Raw genomic sequence first — 17,405 nt, 5'->3', positions numbered from 1 at the left:
AAGAGGGAGAACAAGAACTTCAGAAAAAATTGAGACCCATAGCATCTACAAGATTCCGAACCGAAACCTAGTATTTTCATTCCCACTATAAGACACTGATTCTGTATTGAAACATTCCAACATGTTTGACACCAGAAAATTTTATTTTATAGTTTATACCACTTTCACAATTTTAAAGAAAAGAAATATTTAACTAATCAAATTTTAAAGGTTAATGAGATGCTTTCGGACCACGACTTCATTATTATTTTTTCACTACTAGTCCACTACTAATACAATACAAAAAAATCAAGTTAATATCATAAACATATTATTCATCAGTACCATAATATAAAATGGAACAGAGGAAGTAATACACTACTTTTGTCAAAAGGAACATTAACTCTCTATGCCGTTCCGTTCCCTCTGGACACTTTCATTTTCAAATTAAACTGATTAAACAAACTAGGAGCAACAGGAAAAATGAAGCAGCAAATGGAGTCGACCACTAAAAAAACGCTGAAAGAAAATGGAAAAAGTCACCTCATTTGATCCTCTGCGACGACGTAATCGTGGCGAAGGTGTTCCTGGAGCACCAGAATTAGTATCCTTTTGCATAGCTTCAGTATCAAATCCTTACTATACTACTAATGCATGAATACCTAAAACCACCTAGAAAATTTTAATATAAAAAAAATAAATAAATAGAAGCTAAAGTAGTTATAATTGGCAAAATGCAAGACAGTCATAAACAAATTGATCGGATAGGTATGAACAATCCATTCTGACTCAAAAAATAATAAAAAATTCATTCCCGTTTTGGGGTGTATAAAGTCAAAGAGCAATTCAGGCATCTATGTTACTGTATGGCGCAATTGGAAGATCACTATTTCTCCTGGGAAATTCAAACAAATTCATGGGATATACAGAGAACAATATATAAATTAACGATATACACGAAGCTCAACAACAACAACATACCTAGTATAATCCCACAAGTGGGCTCTGGGGAGGGTAGAGTGTATGAGGCTCAAGAATACAAATACACAACTTAATTACAGTTACGCCATTGAAATTGCAGCTCTGATAAAGAACTACACATCAAATACAGAGAAGGTGCATGGCAACTGAAAGTTCAAACCTTTATGAACCCCACACAAGAAAATCAATAAAAAAAATTCAAGAATTCATGAACCCTAATCAACATAAGTAGCAAAATACTCAAATATAGCAAAAAAAATTGAATCTTGATTACCAAAAGCAACATTTTTGACAGTTTCAATCCACAAATAGCAACAAAACTGAATCTTTATTATCAAAAAGCAACAGTTTTTGACAGTTTCAATCAACAAATAGTAACAAAACTGAATCTTTATTATCAAAAAGCAACATTTTTTGACAGTTTCAATCAACAAATAGCAACAAAATACTGTTTTGCACAGAGGGTCTTCTTCAACCATCAAAAAAAACAAAATTTTCAAAACAAAAAAAGCTAACAGTGGCAAAAAAACACAGCCAATTAAAGTTTAAACATAGAGAGTAGAAATTAAAGAAATCGAACCTGTGGCAGCAAAATATGAACTCCAAGAATGAAGGAGTTAAGGGCTTTCTGGTTTTTTATTTTTGCTAAATTTGGATTATAACAAAAGAATTAAAACCCAACCTCTTGAATATTCCTGATTATGGGCTTAAAGCAATACGTGTGTCGTCTTTACTTGTCCAGTATTAACTTAGCATATATTAAATAGAAATAAATAAAATAATAATTTTATCATATTAAACTTTTAATATAAAAAATTCAATACTTTAAAGATAATTTTAAAAAATAAATGGTAATCTGTTTCTTAATATTTTAAGCTAAATCAATAAAAATATGAGTCTCTAATTTTAATATAATGAACAAGTAAAAGTGAACCGAATGAATATTAAATTATCAACTAAAAGATAAATATAAATCCATAAGTAGTGGCATCATTGTCCTTATACTCATGTTTTCGATAACAACAAAAGAATAAAAGCAAGAAAACAAAAAACAAAAAACAATAAAAACCTAAGGCATAACGTATATTGCACTCTCACTCTGTGGCTTTTATTTGCCAAAAAATTATTCCTTAATAGAAACATAAACTATTTTTTTACCAAGAAAATGGAATTGAAGATTTCTTTTTTAAAAGGAAAAACAAATGGTCAAGGAACAAAAGAATTTCAAGCTAATATCAGATTTCAGTACATTTTTTTTTGTAAATAAATAATTATGTAATGTAGATTATTTTTAATATACTAATCAAATAATGGATAATAAATAATATCAATGTATCTAATGAAGCATAACTAATCCATATATTATTAAGGGAAAATGATAAAAAAAAAATGCCCTTAAACTATGTGAAAGGAACAAAAATGTTCTTTGTTTATAGTTTGGCTCATAAATGCTCTTACCGTCAATATTTTGGCTCAAAATTGCCCTTGCAGTTTACTTTGGTCCAGAAATACCCCTATAGTTACAAAATGGGTCAAAAAATGCCCTTTTCCGAATAAATATATATATTTTTTCTTTTTAAACACAACTTCTTCCTAATTAAAATATTATTAAAGAACACTATTCTTGTTTTCTTTCTTCTAAAATCACTTTAACAAATAAAAATGTAGGAAATATTTTTTTCTTCTTAATCTCATTTTATCAATTAAAATAGAATAACTTCATGTGCCCTTTCGACAAATAATATATGTCATATATATATATATATATATATATATAAAAGATCATAGTATATCCAACATTAATTTATATTTACATAACGATAAAAAATATTGATAATAAAATAAGAAATATTTTCGTTTTTTATTTTTTTTTATAGAATTGAAGTAAGATAAACATTTGCTAACTTTAAAAAATAATAATAATAATATATTAATTTGGAAAATGAGCATTTTTGACCCATTATATAACAATAAGGGCATTTTTGGACCAAAGTATTGATGGCAAGAGCATTTTTGGACCAAACTACAAACGGAGAGCATTTTTTTCCTTTCGCATAGTTTAAGGGCATTTTTGAACCAAAGTATTGATCGTAAGAGCATTTTTGAGCCAAACTATAAACGGGTGGCATTTTGTTACTTTCACATAGTTTAAGGGCATTTTTTACCCTTTTCTCTATTATTAATATACCTTATTCGATACTCCCTCCGTTTCAAAAAGAATGGTCTAGTTTGACTTAGAACGAAGTTTAAGAAAAGAAAGAAAACTTTTTAATTTTGTGGTTTTAAATTAAAGTTATGTCATATGTATCAAAATACCCTTTAATTTTGTGGTCTTAAACATGTGATGTGGAATGTTGAAGTTATAAGTGTTACCAAAAAAGGAAAGGAATCATTCTTTTTTAAATTGACTAAAAAAAACTAAGTTATTCTTTTTAAAACGGAGGGAGTACTATTTTTATACCTCCTGCTTAGTCATTATTAGTTGAAGATATGCTAAAATTGATAATAGGATAATCATGGGACAGAATGTCAAACAGTTGTAGAACTAAACCATGATTTAGTATTGATTGGACACTTCACACTTGTCAGTTAGGAGCTTTTTGTTGTTGCAATTTCCAGCTACTCCCTCCATCCCTATTTACTTATCCATATTTCCTTTTTTGGTTGTCCCTATTTAGTTGTCCATTTTGACAAATCAAGAAAGGACAACAAATTTTTTCCTATTATACCCTTATTTACACTTCTTGAAAATTGTAAAAGTGTATGTTGTTTCCCTCCAATTTATTTCACTCTAATTCAAATAAGTGGTTGTAATTTTGAAGTGAAAAGTTGTCATAAGGGTAAAATTGTAACTTCACTGTGCTAATCATTGTTGCCTTAATCTGTGTGCCATTTCTAAAGTGGACAACTAAAAAGGGACGGAGGGAGTATAAAGCTTAACCATTTTATAATAAAAAATTCAACCAATAATTAATAGACGCCTGAGGGTAATGAGTTGGAACTGAAAATCTTGAAATTTAACTAAATATTTGAACTTTTTTTTTCTTTCATTATTTTGTAATTTGTAATAAGAAATATTTGTATCTGAATTTGAAGAATCAAATGTTTTCTGGGGGCCAATTCTTTTTCTTTCCTTTTGCTTTCTTTTCCATTTGCTTGTTATATTTATTTTATTATTCTCTTTTTTTTTCCCTCTTTTTTTTTGGTTCCTTTCTTTTTAGTGGGTTTGTTAAAGGACAAATACCATCATATTTTTTAAAAAAATAAAAATTGAAAAGCTAAAAAGAGGAGGCTTTTTTTGTTCTTTTTTGTGGCAATGGCATGTACTTTTTTTCCATAGTAGAGCTAAGCATAAATTCAATGGCTAAAGTAGACCACTTAATATGACTTAATTAGCACTAAGAAAAGAGGGGAATTTCAATATTCATTTACATCCTGAGTTTCTTTGTTATTTTAGCAAAAACTATTATTTAAAAAACAGTTATATATACTCCAGACAAATACTATCGAAGGTAAGGGTGGGGTGAAGATGAGGTGAGTTGAAGGGTAGAGAAGACAACAATCAATAGGGAGCATCACTTGTACAACTTATTTTCCCAGTTTCCATAGGGAAAGTCATTTTTTCTCATTTTTAACCAACTTGTCTTGGTTTCGAGCACTGAGTAAGGAAAAGTCATTGGTAGAGAGTGATTCCCCTGCATGAGCCCTACGCAAGTTGAACCTGGATTAATCAGACTTCAATGCAGGTACCGAACACCGAGGAGGGCAACTTCTGATAAAAACACTTGTAAAGAAAATAAAAAACTTTTCCAAAGATCAGAATTTTCACTATTTAGCTCCAACACAAATTGTAACATTCTAAATATGTATCTCAGCCATTTTCATTTCTCCAAATACATTCTTAGCAAAAGCTGTAACACAACATTTTTTACAGTTATAATATCACTGATAACTCATTCACTTCCTATAAGTAATCCAACATATACAAAGTTTCTTCTGTTTCCTATTTTTGATTTGGTAAAGAGAAACTATACTAACAATGCGTTTTCTTTTCCTTTCCTATTAAGAATTTTACAGCTCTAGTCCATCAAATCCATTCAGTGAAACTGGCCCAAGGCAATCATCATCGATGCTTGCAAGAACATCGAATTTCCTAACAAGGGTTCTACTCCATCTCATAGCATAAACCACAAATCGGACAGCCACTTCGTTCTCAATCCTTGACTGATCATTGCATATGAAGAAAGGGTTTTCACCTGAAACATAGTTGTAATTTGGCATCTTCCGAACACTGAGATAAATAGAGTTCATAGGTCCACATTTCAGAAAGACTCCATGCCTGCAAACCTCGATGACAATACCAACCAAGACTTCCCCGGTTTTAGGTAAGAAGGTACGACTGTGGAAGGTTACAGGGAACATGATGTACTTTGATGAGTCTAACAACTTTCCACTGCCTACGCTCTTCACTTTTGTTACTTTGAGAAAGTATCCACAATCTTCTGTAGCCCTCAGAAATGTGAGCTGGCTAAAAAGACGTCTGATGACAATACTTCCAGGGAGTTCCCCGCTTTTTTTTATATCTTCCATAGGAACTACCACATATAAGCGAACTTCAAAGTCACACAGCATTGAGTCCCTACATTCAAACAAGAAATAAGATAATTAGAACAGAGACAACGCTACAATAAATCAACCACATCCTCATGTTTTCCCTTCTTATTCTGCTATAAACATTTTTGTGCTCCGATCCCCAGGGGCGCACCAAACAGAATCATATCTAAAATGATGAGAATGGATGGAGGCATGGGGAAGAGATTATGTCTAGAACAAATTGAGTCAATAAAAGCACCCCACATGGCTATGAAAACGGGAAAGGGTTAAAGAAAGACAACATGCAGATCTATAGCTATTAGCACAGAAGGGAAATCCAAGACCAGCAGATAGAGTCGTCTAGTGCATAACCCAATGGCTTAATCATGTAATTTGATCCAACAATTACCTAAGGTAACACCCTAGTTAACTATTACTATGAGCATAACTATTATTAAAAACAACTTTACTGGTGATAATATGACGAACACAACTATATATTATTCAAGGTGATACATCAACAAAACAACTATAAATGAAACAAGCCATTTGATATGTTAATTTGGCATGTGGAGCAAGGAGCAGCCTTAAGACCATCCCCCTTTGACAATGAGATTGGCACCTACCCCCGGGTAGGGAGTGGGTGGAACCTAATGAAGAAATACATTTAGAGGGTTGTTTGGTTTGTGCTGAGGAGATTTAATCTCCACATAAAATTCAACATTAATTTTACCATGTTTGGTTGGGTTTGATAAACTTTAATCTTCACCAAAAAATCAGCACTAAAGAGAAGTCTTGGAGCAGCGGTACAGTTGTCTATGTGTGGCCTATAGGTCATGGGTTGGAGTTGTAGAAGCAGTCACTAATGCTTGCATTGGGTAGGCTGTCTACATCACACCCCTTGGAGTGCATCCCTTCCCTAGACCATACCCGAGATGCTTTGTGCATCGAGCTGCCCTTTTTACACAAAAATCAGCATTAAGCTATGTAATGTTTGGTTGTTATTTTTTGATTTCCTCGTAAACAATACCTGCATAAGTTACGCATAAATCTATATATCATTTTATGTTGTGTAGAATATTGCATGATTGAGACACCATTCATCCAACCAGCATGTTCAGAAGAGTCTTCAAATGGAAGCTTTACTTGAAACCATATTTATTTCCATGATTGATTTCATTAGTTCATTACACTTTCTGTAAAGTTCTTACTCCTTTTTGGATGTCATCTGTAGCAGCGTTCTCTTTATGCTGCTTCTAACACCAATAATTCTTAGTTTACCAATAAAAAGGAAGTCTTGAAGACACTGGGACTCTGCTCAATAGAAACTGGGAATGTAAAATACAACATGGTTAGATGCAAGCAAACAGAGCAGCAGACGGGCGGGCAAACATAGCTCACGAGAGTCGAGCAGAAAATTCTGCTTAATCTCAACTGCTGAGAGATCTTTTGGAGCTTCTAAAATAAGAGTTCCTCAGTGTAACTATTACCAGATTATATGTCTTTTGGACCTCGCAGCTTAACTAGGAAAATGCTACCACCATTTTCATGCCTCAGCTTTCACCATTCACCAACATATAAAGTGGCCATCAATGGTCTTTGTGACCTCTCCCTTCTCAATTCTTTATTTATTTTTTGATAAGTAATTAAAGTTGTTATAAATCTGCGCTCTAAGCCAGTGAAATAGGCATGATTACAGGTTGTGTAATCCCTCAATTGTGTTTAACATTCTATCTACATCATGTACAATAACCAGATTGCACCAAAAAACTACAAAAAACAAAAAGACATCTCTGGCTGTGAATGTTACTCTTTTTGCCTTAAAAAATTATATTCTTTCTTTCGAGTCAGATAGTCCACCAAATGACCTGAGGTATGAGTGTTCCAAGTTTTTAGAGATTTCTTATGAAGCCCCTCTCTGTTCCAGCCTAGCAAGAACTCAATCATGGAATTAGGCATGGTTCAACTCATGCCTAGAATTACAAAAAACATGTTCCACAGCTGACTAGTGGCCCTACAATGCAGGAAGAGGTGGAAAACTTATTCCAAATGCTCTTCACACAGTGGACATCTTTTGTAGGTTCTATTGTGTGAGACAAGCCTCCTTAGCAACAATCCAAGAGAAACAAGAGACCTTCAAAGGTGCCTTATTTCTCCAAATCTTATCCCAAGGCCATAAAACCCTATAATGCTACAGCCTAGCATGTGGTAACAATTTCTGACAGATCCTGATGATGGCTTTTCCAACTGATGGAGTCTGTTTTGTTGTGATCCAATGTTATCTTGATTTACCTCTGGAGCAATAGGTATAGTCTTTCCACTTCCCAGTCATTAATATTCCTTCTAAGAAAAAGATGTCATCCTTTTGTTGACCAGAATACTGCAATTTCTCCCTTTGTTGAGAAAATAACTTGAAGATATCCATGAAGTGTTCTTGCAGAGAGGTGTGACCCAACCATGTGTCTTCCCAAAATCTGATTCTTCTCCCATTACTGAGAATAATGCCCATATTTGACTTGAATTTGTTCCAATAGCCTAGGATATGCTTCCACAGTCCAGTACCATGAGGTACTGTAGAGATTTTGGTAATCCAGGGAACCTCAAGTGTGAATTTTTCCACTAAAACCCTCCTAAAAAGTGCATCAACCTCCTTTTAGAATCTCAAACGCCATTTCATCAACATGCTAACATTATAATACCAAGACCACCTTTCCTTTTGCCTCGGCCCTCGGGTGACTGCTTTCCAATTCATAAGACAGAAAGGATTAGATTGCTTATTTCCTTGCCAAAGGAAGTTTCATCTCAATCCGTCCAATCTTTCCAGAACCGAGGAGAGAGCCGTTAAAAAGAGACATGGTGTAAGTAGGAAGTGCACTGAGCACACTTTTGATCAAAGTGATTCTCCCCCTAATGAAATATATCGTCTCTTCCGGTTTGCCAACTTCTTTTCCATCTTCTCAGTTACCTCATTCCATATTCACTGATTTATATTTGTTTCCCAGAGTAAGCTCAAACTATTAGTAGGAAGCGTTCCAATGTTGCACTGCAAAATATTGGCAAGCTAACTTATATTAGGCATATCATTAACCAGAAAGAGAGAACTTTTGGTGAAGGTGATGTGTAACCCCGAGACAACTTCAACACATGTTAAGACCATCCTCAGAAATCAAAACTTGATGTTCCTCAGCATCACACATGCTCATAGAGTCATCTGCATATGAAATGAGTGACTTTGAGATTGTGGATGCCTCTGCGGTCCGCATGGAAATCTGAGACCCAATTTGTTTGTGCAGCACTATATATCTTCTTGCTGAGTCCCTCCATTGAAGAGAAAAGGAGAAAGGGAATCTCCTTGTTTAAGTTCTCTTTGTGAAGAAAAGAAACCCTGGGGGCTACCATTGATGAGAACTGAGAATTTTACTGAAGAGACGCAAAATTTGATCCAATTAATCCATTTGAGACTGAAGCCCATCTGCCTCAACAGGTTCAGTAAGAATCCCCAATTGACATGATCAAACGCTATTTCGATGTCTAGCTTGCAAAGGATTCCAGACTTTCCTAGCTTCATTCTTGAATCCAAATATTCATTAGCAATCAATGCCAAATTTGTGATGTTTTTGTTGCTAAAAAAAACCATTTCAGAAGCACTGACTAGATTGGAAACACTTTTTTAAGTCTATCTGCCAAATCTTTGGAGAGAATCTTATAGAAACTACCTATCAAACTGTGTCTATAATCTTTAAGCTCCTTTGCACCAATCATCTTGGGTTTAAGAGCAATATAAGAAGCATTTAAACTTCACTCAAAAAATTTGAGATTGTGAAAGTGATCAAGAGTATTCAGCAGATCCACTTTAATTACTCCGAAACACTTTTTGTAGAAACCCATGGAGAACCCATCCGGATCCGGAGCTATGATAATAGGAACACCCCTCTATCCTTTTCTACCTAAATATCATACTTGGTTCTCCTAGAAGAACCAAACTCATGATGTATGTCTTAACTGAAGCAGATCTACAGAGCTTTTATCCATACCCCATATATAGGAAATTCACTTAATTTTCTTTTTAAACTTAGGCGTCCAGGACAATTTGCACATACCTCGACTAATTCAACAGGACACCTGTCACCTCCCAACCACCAATAGATACCAGGTAACTTTGTTCACTAGGTTAGCACATGTGGAAAGAAATCACCTAATGTTCTCATCTCCACTTTGATTCACCTATAAATAGACTTAATAACTACAAATATTTGACTATGAACCCATAAAATTCAAATCCTGGATCTAGTGTCTACCACACGTCCTGAGTTATACAGCATTTCTCATTTAATCAAATCCGAGGATGCATACATCGATACAAAAATTCACATAACAAAAAGAGCATAACACCTACATTAATCCAGGTAACTCAAGACTCAACCTTTAAACCTTTCAAAGGGAAGCAGCAAAACACAAAATTCCAAAAACACATCGTTTCAGATGGAATAACAAAACAGAAACCCATCATTCAAAAACCACAAATAATCAACAGAAAACTAAAGAAATACAATTTCATTGATAACCAAAGATTAGTATGAAATTCTTACCAGGAAAGATGAAAACTTTGCACTAGCTTTTTTGGGGAGGGATTAATGAAAACTATACAAAGAATGAAATGGGTTTTTATAGAGATGAAGATTGAGGACTATGGTAGCACTTTCTTGACATCTGGGTTTGAAATTATGAAGATCCAATTACTGGGTACACTGTCCCATTTCTGCCATTGTTAAACTGTAACCTCTTTCTAAATTTTCAAATAGGAAACTTCATTTTTTAGGATAAATTGCATCAAACACCCCTATAATATTAACTTGGTTACAGATACATCCACTTTATATATTAATTAAAATTAAATGCTTATATCTTTTTATTAAGTGTTAATCACTTAATTATTGATTGATTTCTTTGAATGTAAATCAAATTCAATAAATTATTAAGTGACTCAATTATCCATGTGTTACATTAACTTTTTATGTATCTATTTATAATATATAATATATTTTAACTATGTATAAAGATAATACTATAATTTTTCATCATACTTATTCGGACACATCACATAAGTGACATTTTAATGAGGATCGGATGAACCCCTCGCCGTTACCCGACTCTACCCTAACCTCATTACCACCCGCACACTCCACCACTCATCTCTTCTAGTATTTATCTAATCTAAATCATATATAAATATATTTAGATAAAAAAATTTATTTATGTCCTAAATATTGAATAAAATTAAAAAAAAATCACTTGTTTTTGGTGGAAATATTTTTTCATGAAAATATTTTCCTGCCTACAAAACACACCCAATAAGTATAAAAATCCTGTTTATCACAATGCAGTCACTGAGATGATATTTTGAAGGAGAGAACAAACCCCACCCAAAACCCTCACACTCTTTTGCTATATTCACTTCTATTCTATTTTCTCTGTTTTTCAGTTCTTTTCCTTCCATTCTGTTCCTTCTCTACTTATACATATGCATTTTGGTGTATCTATATATGTGTATATGCATATAATTTGACCATGGCTCTAGTTCCCAGCCACCAGTTCTATCCCAGAACCACAAGGCTATCATTCCTCAGGTATAGTTCATCCAAACCTTTCAAGAAACCAAATTTTCATGCCCCACATGATATTGTCAATCAAGATTGTATTTTTAAGCAAAACCCACCAAAAAGATCAAATTTTATGATTACTCCGCATGATGTTGTCAATCAAGATTGTATTTTTAGAAGAACCCCATCAAAAAGATCAAATTTTGTGGTGAAAAACAGCAGCAGAAGATGGAATTTGGATACAATATCACCCAATTTGAAGTCTAGAGATAGTGGTACTAGTGTATTTAGTAGTTCTTGGTTAGGTAAATGGAATGAAACCCATAATGATATTAAGCTGAAAAAGGCCCAAATTGTGTTGAATTATAGGAATAGTAATGGGGATACATCTGGTTCTGACTGTGAAGAAAGTATTAGTGGTAGTACAATGGATAGAATTGTTGAGAAATTGAAGAAATTTGGGTATGCTGATGAGGCTACAGAGAAGGAGAAGAAGGAAAAGAGAGTTGTTGAGAAAGGGTCTATTGAGGATATATTTTTTGTTGAAGAAGGAATATTGCCAAATGTAAGAGGTGGGTTTTCTGAAGAATCTCCATTTGGGGATGAGAATGTAATTGCCAAAGATGGTGTAGTTAGATTTCCATGGGAAAAGCCATTGGTGAAGAAAGAGGAGAGTAATTCAATGGCTAGTAGGAGTAGGACTCATTTGGCTGAGCTGACACTTCCTGCTTCTGAGCTCAGACGGTTGACGAATTTGGCTCTTAGGATAAAGAACAAGTCGAGAATTACTGGTGCTGGTGTTACACAACAAGTTGTAGAAACCATTCACGAGAAGTGGAAAACATCTGAGGTTGTCAGGTTGAAAGTTGAAGGTGCTCCTGCACTAAATATGAAGAGAATGCATGAGATTCTAGAGGTAAGCCAAAGAGTTTTTTTTTTGAATTGTTCTTGTATGCCTCTGCTTGTTGGTGTTATTTGCTTCAGTTTGTCTGTGATGTTTTGCTAGTCTGTTCCTTTTGGAGCATTTAAGAGCTCGGATTGAATCAGTATCCGAACTCTCTTATTGAGAATGTGAACATAATTTTCCTCTCCTAAATGAAGCGTAAACCATGTATGTAAGTGGAGCACAAAATTCTACCCCTTTCTCCTGGTAATGGGAGTAGAGAAAAATTATTCACGTCTGCATCAGTCTTGAAGCCCTGAAGCAAGGCTCTAAACGCATTGAACGCTTCGCCACACTTAATGCGCGCCTTCAGTGTCATCATTAAGGTTCTACGACATGCTTCCTTGCCAGTGAGTCTCTTCTGAAGAGGCGACACTAAAAATTTTATGCTTCACTTTATCGTATTTTTTTGTCATATATTTGTCATTCATGCTTATAATTATTAGCCCTGGACTGGACATATATATTTGTAATTTTCCTCCATTTTCGCATTTTTTAATTAAAACCCACAATTTATTTGAACCTAAAGCCCCCCACAGACCTTAGAGCTTTTTTGTGCCTTTTGCTTTTGATAACAATGTCTGCATCACAACTGAGCAAATTTAGGATGTGTTTTGGTTTCAGTTAAGGGGAAAAGGAAGTATTTCAAGTGTATTTTTAGTTTTTGCTACGGTTCAAAGGCTATACCATAGTAAGCATACTAAATAGTGGTGTTTTAGTTGTTTGATTTATCTTGTATCAACTTATCTTACTCAAGAGTCTTTTATCTTGTATTGAGTTTCCTCAGGGAAACATGTGTAGAAGCATTCTTGTTAGAACCTTTATGGATGGCTATCTCTTTAATTTTGCAGCATCTTTTGAGATAAAACCGCTTGAGTGTATATTGACAATATTAGCTGTCTCTTAATGAGCAAAGAGTTTAGTTTTTGAAGCATTATGATCTCATATAATTCACAATGACATTTTGTCTTTGTTTAGCTTTTCGCCTTCACTGATTCATTTTTTTCCAACTATTCAGAGGAAAAGTGGTGGACTGGTGATTTGGAGATCTGGCACTTCTGTGGCTCTTTACAGAGGTGTCAGTTACGAGACTCCATCTGAGGGAATGAAGAAGAGGATAATGAGAAGAGATGAGATTCGTCATAAGAACTCTCCAATAGTTGATGGCGAAAGTAATCAGAATCCTCGCAATGATGTGGATTCCCTCCAAGAAGACTCTGTAGATACTTCTGAAGAGAACAAAAATATTGATAGACAATCAGAAGTGAACTATGAAGATGAAGTAGACAAACTGTTAGATGGCTTGGGGCCTAGGTATACAGATTGGCCAGGATCCGGTCCACTTCCTGTAGATGCAGATTTACTTCCAGGTATAGTCCCTGGATATCAACCTCCTTTCAGAATTCTTCCATATGGGGTGAGATCTACTCTTGCGGCAAGAGAAGCAACTGCTTTAAGAAGGCTTGCCAGAGTTCTACCTCCACATTTTGCTTTAGGTATGCATCGCTGGACTTATCTATGTATTTTGGATTTCTCAAAATATACTCTAAATATTATGTAGTTCAAGTATTCAGGTAGAAGCAGGCAGCATCAAGGTTTGGCCTCAGTCATGGTTAAGCTGTGGCAACGAAGTTCAATTGCAAAGATTGCTATAAAACGTGGTGTTCAGCTTACAACAAGTGAGAGAATGGCTGAGGATATTAAGGTACTAAAAGAGTGCTTTGGTGTAGTTCTGTACATTATTCACAAAAAAGTGGTGTCGTTTCCATGCCTTCTAGTTGGTATTCTACTGTGATATACCAGTTATTTACTTTCAAGTCACACTTTGTTTGGTTCAATAGGCCTTCTAGTTGGTATTCTACTGTGATATACCAGTTGCTGATTTAAAACAGACAAGACAGAATTTCATTCCAAAAGAAAAGGCAAAGAAACGCTTACTTAGATACACATAGAATGAATGAATTGTGCAATTTACCAAATTCTCAATGTTTCAAAAGTACATATTGCAATGATATTGTCTCATAAAAGGATATTGTTACGGTATTGTATGTTTGTCCAACCAAAACCCAATGCAAGTCTTCCAAATGACATTTCTGCTCTCTCGAAGACTTGTGTGCTGACTAGGATTTAGTTCTTTGTCGCCTCTATACTGGATCATGGTTGCTAGAAGACAAAAGAACCACAAGGTTGAATGAAAATTCATATTATACTTGAAAAGGTCTTCACAAGTTCCTTTTCTAACAATGAAACCATTCTCACTGTTATCAAAATGTTTTTTCATACTGAGTTTGACGCTTTCCTGAGATCTAATTAAGAGTCGGATATTTTCTGTCACAGGCCAATATTTTTTTGTATTAACTGAATGTCGATAGCATAGTAATATAGCTTAACAATATCTACATATTATTTGGTTTTGTGTTCAGAAATTAACAGGGGGTATGCTACTATCTAGAAACAAGGACTTCTTGGTATTCTACAGAGGGAAAGATTTTTTGTCACCAGAGGTTGCAGAAGCCTTGTTAGAGAAGGAGAGATTGGCAAAGACCTTGCAAGATGAAGAAGAGAAAGCTAGGCTACGAGCATCACTCTTACTCACAGCAGGTGTTACAACAATTAATTCTTCAAGGACTGCTGGCACACTAGGAGAAACTTTGGATGCTGATGCTAGATGGGGGAAAAGGCTGGATGATAAGGACAAGGAGAATGTGATGCGAGAAGCAGAACTATTAAGGCATGGTGACCTGGTCAGGAAGCTTGAAAAGAAACTTGCATTTGTAAGTTCTGCAAAAGCCAGGTTACTTTTATTAAAAGCCTATTTGTTACTGGTTTTCTGTTTTCTAGCAGCTTTGTCATGATTTTAGTTCTTTCAATTGTCTATTGTAAAATTATGAGATAGCTCATTTTGAATATGAACCGTGTAAGTAAGGTCTTCACTCTTCAGTGTGTAATATCTTGGAGATTCAAGAGTCCAGTGAGAGACATTAAAGCAAAATGTACTTTTCAGGCTGAAAGAAAGTTAATGAAAGCTGAGCGTGTCTTGTCAAAGGTGGAGGAAACTTTAAATCCTTTGGATAGGCGTGCAGAGCCTGATAGCTTAACAGATGAGGAGAGATTTATGTTTCGGAAGCTTGGGCTAAGGATGAAAGCTTTCTTACTTTTAGGTAACTTTCTTTCTCAAACTCGATTTTTGTGCTGAACAACCAGAAAATGACATGAAATGCTCTTCTCTTTTCAGGTAGACGTGGAATTTTTGATGGTACGGTGGAGAATATGCACTTGCATTGGAAGTACCGTGAATTGGTTAAAATCATGGTGAAGGCCAAGAATTTCGAACAAGTATCAAAAATTGCACTAGCCCTTGAAGCAGAGAGTGGAGGTGTCTTGGTTTCAGTGGACAAAGTGTCCAAAGGATATGCTATAATTGTGTTCCGTGGTAAGGACTACAGTCGACCACCTACTCTTAGGCCCAAAAATCTTTTAACCAAAAGAAAGGCACTGGCACGTTCAATAGAGCTTCAGAGACGTGAGGTACCTTCTTTGACCTAATTCCTTTAGTCTTTGAATTTTTTTTCTCTTTTATGTGCTAAGTACAAGCAGTTTTTAGCCCATTCGGTTTGTGTTGCTTGAATCTGCCTCTGTAAGAGTTGTCATGTACATATGTAATAAGTTTTTAATTTTTTAAGAGATTTGTGCTAATGACAAGGCTTTGCTGCTGTAACAGGCTCTTCTGGAACATATTTCGGCAGTTCAAACAAGAGTTGGACAGCTTACAGCAGAAATTGTATAATCTCTTTGCTACTCTGCATCTTGTATCTAGTAGTTTTTGGTTAACTTAAGTAGATCCTTATGTTAGTTGTTCACGCTTTGGCTCATTTGGATTTTATTGAACCTTTTCTCCCATATGCTTTTGATGGTAGGAACAACTGGCTAGTCTGAAAGACTCTACGGATGATGAACTATATGATAAGTTAAGTTCTGCTTATTCTTCTGAAGACGAGGATAGTGAGGTTAGTATCTCCATCTGGCATTTTAGCAGCACTTAATTATTCAGTTTCTTTTTTCTTTAGATTGCATATGGAATGTCATTTCTGTTTCTCCTCGTCAAGGAGCAGTTCTAATGACTGGAATTGGCTAAGCCGAGATTTTTCCTGTTGAAGCGTTATTCTGGCTCACGCCAAAACATGTTAAATTAGTGGCACCTTGGCTTAAGCAAGCATTAACGGATGTTTGGCCTTGTTGAATCTAAGGGGGGCCATGTGATAAGTGGCATATGCTCTTTATCCTCCCACTCAATTCAGGTGCATGTTTGCAAAATGGATAAACGTAATTGGTGAAAGCCTTTTACCAAAATCAAAGAGAAAAAGATGTAACAGAAAATTAGATGTAGAAATTGTGCAAAAAGAAAAACTTGAAATTAGTTGAAAACTGGGTGATTTTGGAGGTGCATTTTATCCACTTTGAGCTTTACTCTGTTATATAGGCACATGTATCTTCTAAAGTCTAGATTATAACAATTCAAGTTGTAACTCACTCAAAACTTAAAATTTTAGTCTGCAAATTATTGATGTCATCATGTGCAGAGTTACCGGTACTTGTGTTGATGGGAGGTAGCAGGTACGTGGTTGAATTAAATGTGGCGAACGAAAGTTGGCATGGACACCACCATCGTTTTTTTTTTTTAAAAAGAGCATCTTCTGTATCAGGATAAACTTGTACAAAGGATACCTTTTTCAAGGAATACATGTGGATTTTCTTGTCTATTGACGATTTGAACGGCATAGAAACACAATGCACAACCATCACGAAAATCTCCTTGATAACCTTGTTTAATTGCATCATCCTATAAAGTATGGTAAAGGATAAGGAGTTGAAAGGAGGTCATTCCGGGCAGTTCAACCTCCCTCTTCACAATGTGCATAATATAGGCGCACCCTTTCTAGATTTTAACTCTTTCATTATTATTGTCAAATCACCTAACTCGGTTCATTAACAGGAGGAAGGGGATGATGCATACATAGAGGTTTTTGACAATGATAACGATGTTGTCAATCGTAGTGATGATTCAGACGATATTTCACATCCAGAAAGAGAGTTCCAGTATGTTCATCAAAATGAATCAGAAAGAGAGCTTGTTTGAGTAAAACACTGTTCTTGACACTCTCCAAGGCATGTCGTGGCTTGTTTGTACAATCGAGGAAGTTGAAGCTAGGATGCAGCAGAACAACAAAAAAACTGAACTTAAGAATTTGATTATTGAGCAGGTTCCATGTAATGCCTCTGGGCTCTGGTCTTGCTGATTGTCGATATTT

At 34.9% G+C, this 17,405-nt stretch overlaps 2 protein-coding genes across 2 annotated transcripts; one reads left to right on the top strand and one right to left on the bottom strand.

The window, feature by feature from the left end:
- Positions 1 to 4,784: 4,784 nt before the first annotated feature.
- On the bottom strand, positions 4,785 to 10,335 carry LOC125871793 (DNA-directed RNA polymerase V subunit 7-like). Its single transcript, XM_049552462.1, has 2 exons — positions 10,143 to 10,335; positions 4,785 to 5,599 (listed from the first exon to the last, which is right to left on the bottom strand). The coding sequence occupies exon 2, from the start codon at positions 5,590 to 5,592 to the stop codon at positions 5,032 to 5,034; it is 561 nt and encodes a 186-aa protein (XP_049408419.1). The 5' UTR covers positions 5,593 to 5,599; positions 10,143 to 10,335; the 3' UTR covers positions 4,785 to 5,031.
- Positions 10,336 to 10,944: 609 nt separating this feature from the next.
- On the top strand, positions 10,945 to 17,301 carry LOC125870693 (CRM-domain containing factor CFM3A, chloroplastic/mitochondrial-like). Its single transcript, XM_049551189.1, has 9 exons — positions 10,945 to 12,069; positions 13,115 to 13,592; positions 13,671 to 13,801; positions 14,520 to 14,870; positions 15,101 to 15,257; positions 15,332 to 15,624; positions 15,818 to 15,877; positions 16,014 to 16,103; positions 17,090 to 17,301. Exons 1-9 carry the CDS (start codon positions 11,122 to 11,124, stop codon positions 17,231 to 17,233), a joined length of 2,652 nt encoding a protein of 883 aa, XP_049407146.1. The 5' UTR covers positions 10,945 to 11,121; the 3' UTR covers positions 17,234 to 17,301.
- Positions 17,302 to 17,405: the final 104 nt, after the last annotated feature.

The sequence above is a fragment of the Solanum stenotomum genome, chromosome 7 (assembly GCF_019186545.1).
Source record: "Solanum stenotomum isolate F172 chromosome 7, ASM1918654v1, whole genome shotgun sequence".
Lineage (NCBI taxonomy): Eukaryota > Viridiplantae > Streptophyta > Magnoliopsida > Solanales > Solanaceae > Solanum > Solanum stenotomum.
Note: the sequence above shows the minus strand (reverse complement) of the source record. Positions and strands in the feature narration are given on the sequence as shown.

What these genes read in the sequence shown, in the direction of transcription:
- LOC125871793 (XM_049552462.1), bottom strand. Translation starts at nt 5,592, where the DNA reads ATGCTGTGTGACTTTGAAGTTCGCTTATATGTGGTAGTTCCTATGGAA.
- LOC125870693 (XM_049551189.1), top strand. Translation starts at nt 11,122, where the DNA reads ATGGCTCTAGTTCCCAGCCACCAGTTCTATCCCAGAACCACAAGGCTA. An exon ending in GAAAGCTTTCTTACTTTTAG is followed by an intron (nt 15,258 to 15,331) that starts GTAACTTTCTTT and finishes TTCTCTTTTCAG; the next exon opens with GTAGACGTGGAATTTTTGAT. An exon ending in CTGAAGACGAGGATAGTGAG is followed by an intron (nt 16,104 to 17,089) that starts GTTAGTATCTCC and finishes GTTCATTAACAG; the next exon opens with GAGGAAGGGGATGATGCATA.